The sequence below is a fragment of the Colletotrichum karsti genome (assembly GCF_011947395.1).
Source record: "Colletotrichum karsti strain CkLH20 chromosome Unknown Scaffold2, whole genome shotgun sequence".
Lineage (NCBI taxonomy): Eukaryota > Fungi > Ascomycota > Sordariomycetes > Glomerellales > Glomerellaceae > Colletotrichum > Colletotrichum karsti.
In genome coordinates, this window is record NW_024065902.1 from 863,171 (window position 1) to 875,759 (window position 12,589).

General features: G+C 56.3%; 4 protein-coding genes across 4 annotated transcripts; 1 reads left to right on the forward strand and 3 right to left on the reverse strand.

Annotated features, from left to right (window-relative positions):
- Positions 1 to 314: 314 nt before the first annotated feature.
- On the reverse strand, positions 315 to 2,600 carry CkaCkLH20_00808 (ATP dependent RNA helicase; the record flags this gene model as incomplete). The annotated part of the gene is made up of 1 exon (XM_038883528.1): positions 315 to 2,600. One exon carries the CDS (start codon positions 2,598 to 2,600, stop codon positions 315 to 317), a length of 2,286 nt encoding a protein of 761 aa, XP_038751123.1.
- Positions 2,601 to 3,754: 1,154 nt separating this feature from the next.
- Positions 3,755 to 5,028, forward strand: CkaCkLH20_00809 (ibr finger domain protein; the record flags this gene model as incomplete). The annotated part of the gene is made up of 2 exons (XM_038883529.1): positions 3,755 to 4,826; positions 4,928 to 5,028. 2 exons carry the CDS (start codon positions 3,755 to 3,757, stop codon positions 5,026 to 5,028), a joined length of 1,173 nt encoding a protein of 390 aa, XP_038751124.1.
- Positions 5,029 to 6,008: 980 nt separating this feature from the next.
- CkaCkLH20_00810 (phosphomevalonate kinase) lies at positions 6,009 to 7,675 on the reverse strand (the record flags this gene model as incomplete). The annotated part of the gene is made up of 2 exons (XM_038883530.1): positions 6,009 to 7,089; positions 7,449 to 7,675. The coding sequence occupies 2 exons, from the start codon at positions 7,673 to 7,675 to the stop codon at positions 6,009 to 6,011; spliced, it is 1,308 nt and encodes a 435-aa protein (XP_038751125.1).
- Positions 7,676 to 9,042: 1,367 nt separating this feature from the next.
- On the reverse strand, positions 9,043 to 12,522 carry CkaCkLH20_00811 (pentatricopeptide repeat protein; the record flags this gene model as incomplete). The annotated part of the gene is made up of 1 exon (XM_038883531.1): positions 9,043 to 12,522. One exon carries the CDS (start codon positions 12,520 to 12,522, stop codon positions 9,043 to 9,045), a length of 3,480 nt encoding a protein of 1,159 aa, XP_038751126.1.
- Positions 12,523 to 12,589: the final 67 nt, after the last annotated feature.

Sequence of the window (12,589 nt, forward strand, 5' to 3'; positions counted from 1 at the left end):
GTGACCGGCTGTAGGCAGCGTTGCGCTGGTGAAGAGCTCTTTGAGTCTTCTTGGTGAGATTAGGTAGACAACTGTGAGCCTGCACTAACAATTATGCGGTGTTCAATTCTGCGTTATTCAACTATGGAGGTAAGAGACGCCCGTTTGATACATATATCGGGCGTTCCAAAGAAGGAAATAGCGAGAAGGAAGGAAGAAATTCTTCGACAAATAAAATGACCCGGTTCGGGATATGACCATTAAACGCTAAAAGATATGCCCTTTTATCTATACTCTTACCCAGTTCGCAGTCCAAGAAATACACAGCATCTTCCTCAACCAAGGTTGAATTCGCTGGCTGCGTTCATCACCGACCTCATCTTCATCTTCATCCTCCTCTCCATCTCGTTCGCCTCGTCACCTCCACCAGTGTTAACATCCTCCATCGCGTTACCAGACGACTTCCTGTCGCCCCTCTTGCCTGCCGCCTTCTGCTTCATGACGGCCTTCTTGCCGCTGTGATCGCCACGTCCGATACCTGTTGGCGCCTCGCGCAGGCCGTAGGCTTTGGCCAAGTGACCCAGGTGGAGCTCTTTGATGTCGAAGTACACGCGCTCCTCCTTGACGTGCGTAGCATATGCCCTGACGTGAGAACGGAAGGCTTTGCGAGCCTCGTCAAGGAGAGTCTTCGAAGACGGCATGAGGAGCCGCTGCTCGAGGTGGAGTTGAACATTTTCGGCGCGGGCGCTGAAGCCCTTGTCTGTTGACGGAAGGGGCTTTGCGTCGGTCTCCACGGGGAAATCCATACCCGTAGTAAGGCCACGCTGGAGGACAGTGTCGTAAAGTTCGGGCTTCGGAGGGGAAGCATTCTTGGCCTTGAGATGCTCGATGTAGCCCTCTTCACAGCCGGGCATCAGGAAGAGAACGGCCTTTCCGGGACGACCGGCACGAGCTGTACGACCGATACGGTGGACGTGGTCGGCAGCGGAGAAGGCAGGGTCGTATTCGACAACCAGTTCGACGGACGGCACGTCGAGACCACGGGAGGCAATATCGGTAGTGATGAGGACCGTTGGATCGGTGCAACTGCTGTAAGATGCCAGTGTCGCTGTTCGTACTGGCTGGGGTAGGGAACCGTGGAGTCTGTGAAGTACAATGTTGGTGTTGGCGGGTGAGGTGATGTATGCTGCTTGAGCAACCGTGTTTGCTGTTTGCGAGGGGTTGCCCGAAGGTTTCTCGTCTTCGGATAGCGGTTTGCGCAGGAGATCGAAGTGGAAGTCGACCGCGTCCGCGCAAGAAAGGAAGACGATGGCCTTCATCACCGATCCCTTTCTAGAAAATGTTGACTTCAGGAGTGAAATCAGCGTCACCAGTCGCAACTTGGCAGGTACGATGACGTAGTTCTGCTTTAGTTGCGCCGGGGCTTCGAACTTGACTTCCTCCTCTCCATTCTGCTCCTCTTCCGACGTCGTGATATGCACAGCATCCTCCAAACTGATCTCGCCCAGCTTCTGGACGTTCATCTTCATGGTAGCTGAGCAGAGTACGGTGACGCGGCGCTTGGGCAACGCAGCGAGGGAAACTCCATTTGCCGTTTCGTCCGCCAACGGACCTTCACGGATTTTGCTGACAATAGTGCGCAGTTCCGCTTCGAAACCCATCTCCATCAGGCGATCACCTTCGTCGAGAACAAGCCACCTGACCGTGCCCACGTCGAGACTCTTGGTGTTATTGAGATGATCGCTCAAGCGACCCGGCGTAGCGATGAGAATGTTTACACCTTTCCTCAGACGGCTCTTCTCGGAATGTTTGCTTTCACCACCGATGACCGTTGTGCTGACAAGGTAAGGCGGAAGAATCTTGGCAAGAACCACGTCGATCTGTCGGCACAATTCGCGGGTAGGAGCCATAACGATGGCGAACAGACCCGAGTCTCTCTTGATCTGACCCTCGACTGAGAGGATGCGCTGCAAGATGGGTAGCAGGTAAGCCAGCGTCTTTCCGGAACCTGTCTGCGCCTGCACGAAAGCGTCACTGTCTTCGTTGATTAATTGCGGGATGACCTTGGACTGAATAGCTGTGGGTGCTTTCAGCTGAATCTTGCCTGAGAGCGTAAGGGCGAGACGTCTTGAGCAACCAAGGGCGTGGAAACTGGCAGCTTCATCGGATAACGGTGCGTTGGATGGCTCTTTCGCTACTTCTTCAACCGTTTCATCGTTGGGTTCGTCGAAGACCGTCTTGGGTGTCGGGTTGAAAGAGAAGAGCCTGGAGGTAACCTGACCGTCTCTCGGTCTGCCGCCGGCGGAGATGCTGCCAGGAGGCAGCTTGCCGGTCTGATAAGAAGAAGGCCGTGGAGGATCGGCTCTCGGTCGCTTGGCTGGGCGGAAGTGAGCGCCATCGTCGTCGCCGGCGTGATCATGGGATTTCCTCGTCGCCGGCGTCCATCTTTGCGGCGGCGGGGCATCTGAAGATGGTGATGCAGGACGCTTGTTCCGGTTCGTACCCTTCGCGATTTGCTGCGCCTTCACTCTGTCGCGCCAGCGACCGCCTTGAATTTTGACCTGGGGCTTGATGGGGCCGGACCCCAGGTCAAAGTTCATAATCATGCCATCGTCCGCCATTTTGTCGTCGAAATGTCGTTGATCGCAGTACTGATGAAAGGTCGCTGAAGCGAAATCTGAAATTTTCCCAGGCAAAAAAGCCTTATCGCGATCGGCGTTTAGATAGACTCCACTATTCAAGCCAATAGGCAGGCGGTCTGGACATGGATGGATCAGTCCATGCATTTGCCCCGCACAATGCAGGCACCGTGGGGGCCCTGTGCTCACCCGTTTTTCCCATCTGGCAGGTCGCAGTCGCCTAATTTCATAGATGAAAGTTATGAGTGAGATGCAGTGACTTCTCATCGTGAAATAATTTGAGATTTCAAGGTTGAAGGTATGCTACCGACACTCATTATCCACCCGTTTAAGCTTGCAGCTCTCTGTAGTGTATGAGTCTTCCGCCTTCTCACTTGCTCTCAATCTCAAGGTAAGTTCTCTCCCCTCACTCAGTCTCAATCTCATTCTCGATAGCTCAGCTGCCCCTATTATTATGAAGGAAGTCAAAGATCACAACAAACACTCTCTTAAATTATTTCAAGTTATCTCATCCGATCATGAATAATAAGCCAATCATCCTGCGAGACGAATCGGAAATCAATTGATCGTTTGAACCAAGCTAAGCTTCAGGAGATCCCGTTTGACACGCGGGACCTGGCATGTCGATCATTCAGTTTCTTCCATTACTGGATGATTTATATCGGAGGCATTTGAGCTTCTCCCTGTTATGTTGGAGGCCGTTGATCTACTCATGTAGGTCTGAGACCAATTCACCAGGAAAAAGAAATTTGAAATTCCGTCATTGATTTTTCACCGTATCGTTTTGATTGAGGTTTCCCCTCTCGACTGATCTCCCCCAGCCACTCGACACCATTTGCAAGTCGGATCAAGTGCCCCCTTCGGCTCAGTGACTGGTTCTCGCGAAATTGCCAGCGTGACACTCACTTCAATTCCTCATCAATTTCCGTCTTCTCTCGTGGATGGGATTTGTCCAGGGACAAGCTTTCCTCCATTGGTCCCTTCTCCAACGACGAAACTCTCTGCGAACCCTATCCCAACGTCATCCCTGACGTCCCTCGTTTGCATTCACCGACGTGATCAGTATACCAGAACAGCTTTCGGCCCGGCTTCTATTACTCCCGCCAGCCTGCTCGTCAGGCTCCTGTCAGACCAGAATGCTTTGCTACGACATCGATGATGAGACGCTCCACCTGGTCCTCCAGATGCACATGGAGGACCTGGAAGAACTCAAACAGAATAGCAAGGGCAAACACCGAGAGGACGAGCTCCCAGACGCCGACTTCGCCATCGATATGTACCGCTCTGAGATCGAGTCCCGCGCCCTCTTTGCCTCGGACAGGTCCATGTGCAAGAGCATAGCCCAAGCAAACCGCCGCGACGGGCAACTCGTCAGCGCCATCGTCGAAGAGGAGCAGCAAGCCGCGAACGACAGAGCCTTCGCTGTCTGGCTGAGCCGCGAGGATCCCTTTTTCCAAGAAAACGAAGACGTGACTCCCTCGCCTCCTCCGAGACAGCCGCCTCCTGCTCCTCCTCCTGGTCCTCCCCCGGCGGCTGGAGGCCAGTACAATCCCTCATCCAACGATGCGTTTCTCCGGAAACTTCAAATCATGTACATGGATACAGGCGCGGGAGACGAGGACGAAGACGTCAACATGCTGAACCAGCCGGAGTCTTCCTCCTGGGGAGGATCTCGCCCGCGATCCAAATCGAGATCCCACGCCGTCAGCAGGGGGAAGAGGAGGTGCAACAGCTGTCTCAACGACCTCGACTTCACCGACGTCGCCCGCTGCCCCTGCAACCACGAATACTGCCGCGACTGTCTCCGGACGCTCTTCGAGACGGCCATCACCGACGAGGCCCTCTTCCCTCCCCGATGCTGCGGCCAGCACATACCCGTCGAGGAAAACCGCGTGTTTCTCTCCCCGGAGCTCATCGGCCGCTTCCGCGCCAGGGAGCTCGAGCTGTCGACGCAGGACAAGACGTATTGTCATGGGCCAACGTGCTCGCAATTCATACCGAAGGAGTTCATCAAGGATAGCATCGCCACGTGTCAGCGGTGTCGGCGCAGGACTTGTACCACGTGCAAAGGCGTGGAGCACAGGAACGAGGACTGCCCGGAGGACGAGTCAACCCAGAGTGTTCTGCAAGTAGCCGACGAGAATCAGTGGCAGCAGTGTCGTCAATGCAACCGTCTGGTCGAGTTGGCTCATGGGTGCTATCACATCAGTAAGTCCGTCTGGAGTCTAACATCGCGTCTCGTACTCCCGTTGCTCACACGTAAATCTTTCAGCTTGCCGATGTGGTTATCAGTTCTGCTACATCTGCAGCGCCAGATGGAAGACATGCTCTTGCCCGCAGTGGGAAGAGAACCGACTCATTGCTCGCGCCAACGCCATCGTCCACCGAGACCCCAACGCCCCGAACCTGAACCCCCAGCGGCTGGCACGCCGTGTTGAGAGAACAGCTCGTAATCTTTCTCGAAATCATGAGTGTCGCCATACTACTTGGGGAATCCGTAGGGGACAATTCAACTGTGAAGAGTGCCACGAGACAAAGAATTTCTTTATTAACGAGTGTACTCGATGCCGAATCCATGTCTGTCGAGGTTGCCGTTACAACCGGCTTCGGCAACAGAATTAACAAGATGCTGGTTGATGGCTCCGGGGACATGGGGAGAAGGCGTCTGAGATCGGGTCTGTTGAAAAGGCCTTGGCGCAAAATAGAAAGCTGATCCAAGCAAAGAAGGCCCCCTCCCTCAGTAACAAATGGAATAGTTAAAGCCGAGAAGGAGCTATGTATGCCCAAGGGCTGAATGGCACTTACCGAAAAGCTTTCTCTTGCCGCTTTGCTTAAAGTTTCGGTGGGCAGGACCAGCCCGGAGACCGGCGTCAAAGCTTCAAGATACGAAGCGTTCCCGATCTAACGCGATTGCAGCAGGTTAGACAAGAAGTTCATAAACGAAAATGATATCCTGAAGAAACAGAACAGTCCAAAAAGGATCAAAAATGCAAAAGATAATGCGGCCAGTGTGGATTGAACACACGACCTTCAGATTAAGTGATTGAAGTTGACTTCAGTCTGACGCTCTCCCAACTGAGCTATGTCCGCCGCACTTGATTGATGACTGGAGAGAAGCCGGAGCGGCTCATCAAGCTAAGCACTAGCGAGGCCCCGTTTTCCGGGCCCACCCACTCTCTCGGCTGCCCGCCAGAGGCCGCCGAGAGCTCCTAGGCCGCGCGCGACATCACCTCGAGCCCGACGTCCACTTTTTGTTTCTTTATTCCACTTCAAGCTCGTTTTGTTTGTTTCGTTACTATTGTCGCTATGATTCTATCTCTGCCATTTTCTGTGAACCCCACAGTTGATTGCCATGTACCTTCCTCACACCACCGCCTTCCGTAGGCCAGCTCAGGACAACCACCCAGCATAAACATCGAGCTCCTCCCTCCTCGCGCCCTCCATCTCCCCGTAAACACCCAACAACTTCACCCGCGCCCCTTTCTCGCGACTCCACCCCTCCAAGAAACTCTCAACCCTCTTCTTAGTCGCCTCGTCGTCCCTCATGACCAACGCAAGCGCGTCGAACCCGCCAGCACCAGGAACAACACCCCCAAGCACCCCCTCGACGCCCTTCAGCGCATCCAACAGCTCCGTCTGACTCGGCGGCTCGATCGGCACCCCGCTGCCCTCTCCCATCTTCCTAATCAGCCCCCGGACCCCCTCCACCGCGGCCCCGACCTCCTCCGTCCTGCCCTCCCTCAGAACCGCGGCGAGACCCTCGTTCTTGCCCTGCAGCTCGTCCCACAGCGTCTTACTCCCCTCCGCGTCCGCCTTGCGCCACGCCAACACCTTCTTCACCATCCCGACCGTCTGGCTCCCGCAGTCGACGTCGCACATCCTCAGACACGCCCCGGGGGGCAGGCTGACGCCCTCCTTGTCAACTTCCACATCCCACGCCTGGAACTCGTCCACCTTGCGGACCAGCGCCTCGCCGAACCCGGGGCTGCCCGGCGCGCCGAGCCCCTCGAGCAGGGCGGGCGAGAAGCGCCGGTACCGGCAGCTCCCGAACACGGCGGCCGCGACGTCGAAGCCGCTGCCGACCTTGCCCTGGGCCGCGCAGTGCGCCGCCTGCGCGAGGTTGTGCAGCGTGTGCCTTCCGGCCTCGGTGCCCAGGTCGAAGAGGTTCGGCGGGAGGTGGTGCGTGAGGAGGGCGGCGGTGAGGGAGGTCACGAGTGCGGCGGAGGAGCCGAGGCCCGTCTTGTGCGCCTCGCCGAGAGTGTGGGGGTACCGCGCGAAGCGGCCGTGGGAACCGGTGGCGGGCTGGGACGATGACGACTCCGGGAGGGAGTAGTAGTCGTTGTCGGCGAGGATGATGAGGCGGGTGGAGGTGAGGACGTGGTTCGGGCGCTGCTTGCTGATGCGGGCAATGTAGGTGAGGGCGTAGGAGAGGGTTGTCTCGACGAAGGGGTTTGGGTTGATTTTGGAGCCGCTGAGGTTTGGTTAGTGATGTTCCATGGTTTGGGGTCGTTGATGAGGTTGAATTGAGTGAGTAAGCGCATAGGCAAGAGAATGAGGCTGATGTCGATCTGTGAAGATCAACCTGCGCCATATCCCACACACACTCCCCTCACAGCAATTGACAATCCAGCCATGAGTGAGATTGACAAACTCACTCACCACAACCTTATCTCACCACACTAACTCAACCTCTCATCCACATCTTACTCAAAGCTTTCACACACGACCAAAAAGTAAAGAAATACGGCAAAAAAAAAAAAAAAAAAAACTAACACTTGCAACTGCGTAACCGTAATCCCCCCGTCCTCCGGCGCCGCGTGGAACCCGTACCTCCACGTCGCGTCCAGGAACTGCGGGCTCTCGACCACGATCTCCGTCAGGTGCACGCCGGGCGACGTGCGGATCTCGCCCGCGACGACGTTGACCCGCGCGCTGAGCCCGAAGACCAGGCCCGTGTACGCCCGGTCGAGGACGAGGTAGCCTCCGGCGAGGAGCACCTTGCCCGGCGCCGAGACGGCCGTCGTCGTCGTCGTCGGGTCTTGCGTGTTCTTTGACATTTTCTTTCCTCCTAACTCTTCTCTGTCTTCAATCTCTTCTTCAAAACTCTTTTTTTCTTTCTCTTATTCGTAGTCTTCTTTCCGGAGTTCTTTCCGCTGCTTCTGAGTGGCCTGGTCTCGGGGAATGTCTTCGCTTAACCGTCTTCCCGACGGTAAATCCTTCGACGAGAAGAGCAAAAGAAGAAAGGAAGATCGCCAATTGGGGACTTTGTTCGAACCAACGAGTCCCGCAAGGGTGCTCTATATGAAACCTGATCCGAAGGGGTGTCGGACCGCCGATGAGAGCAGGAGGGGTGTGTGTGGGCGGTGTGATGATGACGCAGGCGTGATGAAGATTAGCTAGGCAATTGAAAGTTTGAACAGCACTGGACCTCATCGTGGGAAAGGAGTGAGGGGGGAGGGATCCTGCTAAAATACAGTAGTAAGCAATGGAGAAAAACTCCGGACCAATCCGCTTCTTCCTCCGGCAAGTGCGCCCCTCTCCAAAAATGCCCCGGCCGATGCCGTTGGATCGAGAAGGTAAATCCAACAGACACAAGACAACACATCGCCAAGGCTTACTTCGTCTTCTCCCCGACGCACCGAGCTCTCATCCTGTCAGCTTCCTGAGCTTCCTGTTCCGTTGAGAGCTTGGGCCGCCCCCGCGCTTCCGCATGTTTTCGAAACATCCAATACAAGACATGCGGACGTCAGAGCTGTCTGTCGGGCACTGATGTTTCTAACTTGACAGGCTCACAACCGGCCAGAAGTTCACGTCACACATCGTCTCATACCAGAAAGCATTGTTTGAACATGAAATATGGTCTTGTTTTTTTTCTTTAGAATGCTGCCGATAATATACACACAGCAGGACCACACGCCCCTTCATGGCATGTCGTAATCTGACCTCGTAGATATCCGTTATCCGTCCGTCCCGTCCCTGATCCTCTATGCTGCCTCGCGCTTCTACCCGGCGCTCTCTTTTTGATATGCTGAGTGGAGTGTTGTCTATGGTTTGGGCCAATGGCCGTCATCGCTTGCTTTCCGAAAAAGCCCCTGGACGAGTGCTCTGTCCCTTTGACCCTTTTCCGCAACGCCGTACCTCCCGAAATATCGGGCATGAATTCGACCTCCCAAATCAGACTCCTGAATCAAAACAACGATATAAGAAAACGGTTTGTGGCGCACTGCCGATTATCAACCTGGCCGCCCATCCTACCCAGACACCCCAACCCTCGGTCCACCGACGTCAAAACACTACGGGGTATCAAACAAAACGGTAGATGAGGGCAATTACAAAGGAAATATAGTGATCAGAAGGAACGCGCAGAGCAATGGCTCAATGCGTGTTTCGATGAATTGACAGAATGGCGTGTGGATGAGGATGCTCAGTTGTGAGCAACGGCCTCCTCACCACCACCGCCGCCGAGGAGCTCCAGCACCTTGTTGACAACAGCGCTGGGGTATCCGCGGCAAAGCATCTCGCCGACAACACCCTTGGCCTTCTCACGCTCCTCGACGGCGAGGTAGGCGCGGGTCATGGCCTCGTATGTGCTGGGCTCGCGCTTGGCGTGGCCGACAGAGTCGTAGATGGATTGAGCCCTGTCGATGTTCTTCTCAGCGGCCCAGCCGTGAATGAGAGTGTTGGCGATGTACGGAGTCATCTCAACACCACGGCGGCGCATCTGACCAAGGACAGCCTCGGTGTCGGCGACCTTGTGGTTGGCGACCATGGCCTCGAACAGAGCCTGGAAGAGGCTGGCATTGACAGAGACGGAGCGGTCAGCCATGACGGAGTCGAAGACCTTGCGAGCACCCTCCATGTCGTGGAGGTTGCAGCCGCGGGCGTGAATCAGGGCAGCAAAGTGAACAGGTTCGGGCTTCTGGCCGGAGGCGCGGATGTCTTCGAGGACAGCCTCGGCAGCGGCCATGTCGATGGGCTCCAGGGTAGCGTGGGTGTCGACGAGAAGCTTGAACGTGTGCGCAGTAGGGGCGATACCCTTGGTCTTCATACGCTCGTAGTAGGCGAGAACCTTGCTCTTGTCGCGCTTGGTGGTCAGGAAGAATTGCATCATGCTGTTGTAGGGGGCGGGGCGGGCCTTGTAGTTGGGCATGGCCTCCATCTCGTCGAACAGCTCCTCAGCAAACTTCTCGTCGCTCACGCGGCAGAGAGCGTTGACAATGGTTCCGTAGGTGACAGACGTGGGCTTGATTCCGAGAGCGCGCATCTCAGCGAAGTAGAACAGGCAGTCGTCGATACGGCGAGCCTTGCCCAGCTTGCCAATCAGAGCGTTGTATAGGAAGGAGCTGGGCTCGACGCCCTCGGCCTTGGCGCGGTGGAAGATCTTCACAGCCTCAGAAGCCTCGTCGAATGTCTTCGCAGACTCCTTCAGCGTCGTGATGTACAGACCGAAGGTGTTCGCAGAGGGAGCGGCGCCCATGGCAAGCAGTTCTTGGTGGTACTGCTCAGCCATCTGGCGGCTGCCCATCGTCAGGCAAGCACCAACCATGGCGTCCAGGATGGAAGACCAGCCGTAACGGACAACGGCGTACTGGGGGAGGAGGGGAACATCGGTGCGGGCCATGGCGAGAATATCATTGCACAGCTCCATCTTGCTCTCACGAGCGGCAGCAGAGATCAGCTTGGCGTACGTGATGTAGCGAGGATGGCGGCCAGCGCGGCGCATGTTGCGGAACCTGGTAAGAGCGTCGTGAAGTCTGGGACCCTTGCGACCGTGCGCACCCTCAAGCTCATCAGAGATGAGAGACGAACCCTTGAAGTCGGTGTTGTGGGCGTACGGGTCGAAGGAATCCTCGAAACTGGAGACAGTAGCAGTAGACGGGAAAGGAGAGGCCGAGTTCACCTGAGAAGCCATCTCACGGGGGTCCGCGATGTTACGGCTGGTCATAAACTGGTGAACGAACTCGACACCCTCGTCAACTTCGTCAGCGTGCTCCGGGCAGACAACGCGAATTCTCTGGAACATCATCTCCGCCTGCGACAAGCCCTCAGCAACTTGGCCAGAACCAATCATGGCAATGGCAAACATCGCGGTGGGCTCGATGAAGGCGGCGGTGACCATAGTCTCGGGGTGGCAGAGAATGCCCCAGTAGCGAGCTGCGGAGGCAACATCTCCCTCGCGAACGCTGAGAGCGAGAAGGGCCATGGCAGGAGTAGCAATGGGCTGGAAGTTGACAGGCAGGTTGGCGAAGGCTGCGATGGCGGTAAGCTTGTCACCGTTGTCCGCAGCGCGAGCTGCCAGGCTGCTCATCGGGTCCGCTCTGAACTCAGCCTCTACAACTTGAGCCCAGCGAAGGGCCTCGTTGAAGATGCCGCGGTCAGTGAAGGCCTTGACAAAGCCAGAGCTCACGATGGCGTCCTTGATGTCTCCAGCACGGACCTCGTACTCCTTGATGATCTTCTCGTAGAACTTCATAGCTCCCTCGACCTTGTCGGAGACGATGTAGGCATGGATGACAGCTGCGTAGACTTCAGCATCGAGTCTGTCGTTCAAAGTGGGCTCGCCCTTGTCGTTAGCAATGGCGAGGTCCTTGTACTCGTTGTAGCATTCGACCGCGCTGACCAGGTCGCCAGAGGTGGCGAAGGCAGTGATCATGGCGGGGAACATGGCGGCAAAAGGAGTGACACGGTTCAACTCCATGTGCTCGTAGAGGCGAAGCATGTCGTCAACACGTCCGGCTTGAGCACACGCGGAGATGAGCTGGTGGTATGACTCGGCCGAGTAAGAAGCCCTCTGGGTGAGGACGGACTTCTCAAACATGTTCATGGCCAGGTCAAGTCTGTCATCCTCGGAGAGGATGGCGTGCTCGAGTTCGCTGGAAGCGAACATGAACTTGCCAGGCTCGTCCATGCCGCCAAAACGGACGCGCTTGTCATCGAGAGACTTCTTGAGAGCAGCAACCTCCAACGAGCGCGCAGCAAGCAGACCGACCAAGATGTTGTAAGTGTCACTGTCGGGCACCACCTTGCGGCGGAGCATGTCAGCGTACACATCGAGCGCCTTGGTAACGATCTCATTCTTGGCGTTCGGCAGGTGGATGGCGGCCATCAACAGAGCGTTGTAGGCACTAGCAATGGGCTGGGTGCCGGCGACGAGCATGGCCTCGAACACGGCCGGGATCTCGGTGTAGCGGCCATCCTCGGAAAGGTGCTGAAGGTGGTCGGCGTATACCTGAGATTGAGGGTCCACGGGAGGCGTACCGGTGCGCACGCTGAACGGTGTCCTGGATCGGTCGATAGCCGGAGAGTGGTAGGAGCGGGGGGCGGGAGAGACTGATCGGATGGAGTGTTCAGAAGCCTCTTCCAAGGCTTCCAAGCGGTTCCTGAACTCGATTTCTCTCTCCAGTGCTGCGTCGATCTCGGCCAGGGCGGCCTGAGCCTCTGGGGGGATGCTCGATGGTATCTCTCCATCTTGGGCAGCTTCCTGGACTTCGAGGGTCTTGGACTCGCCGGCAAGAACAGCATCCTCTGAGGGTTGCCACTCAATCTGCCTCTGGAACTGGAACTGGCTCCATTCCTCCTCGAGATCCTCCTCCTTGGCCTGCTCCTGCTGCTTGTGCAGGGCCTCGAAGTAAGCGTCTAGACTTCCATGCTTGCTGGTGAGCTTCTCGTGGCGATGCTCAGGAAGACCCGAAGTTGTCCGCTCGTTGTGGAATGCGGACTGAAGCTGGAGGGACTGGAGGCGACCGAATCGGTTGGTGTTCCGACGAGCGAACGACGGACGGTTTTGGGTGTTGAGGATGGGATGTGTGGCAGCTACGACGGACTGGGCGTAGCCGTGGGTGAATGATTTCGCGAATCCTTGACGGATGAAATTCTGGTAGAGGGAGGAGTAGATGGTGGGCATTTAGAACTCTCGGGGAAGGAGGGGATTCTGGGGTTGAACTGTCAGTCGCGACTCTTCTCCAGAAGTT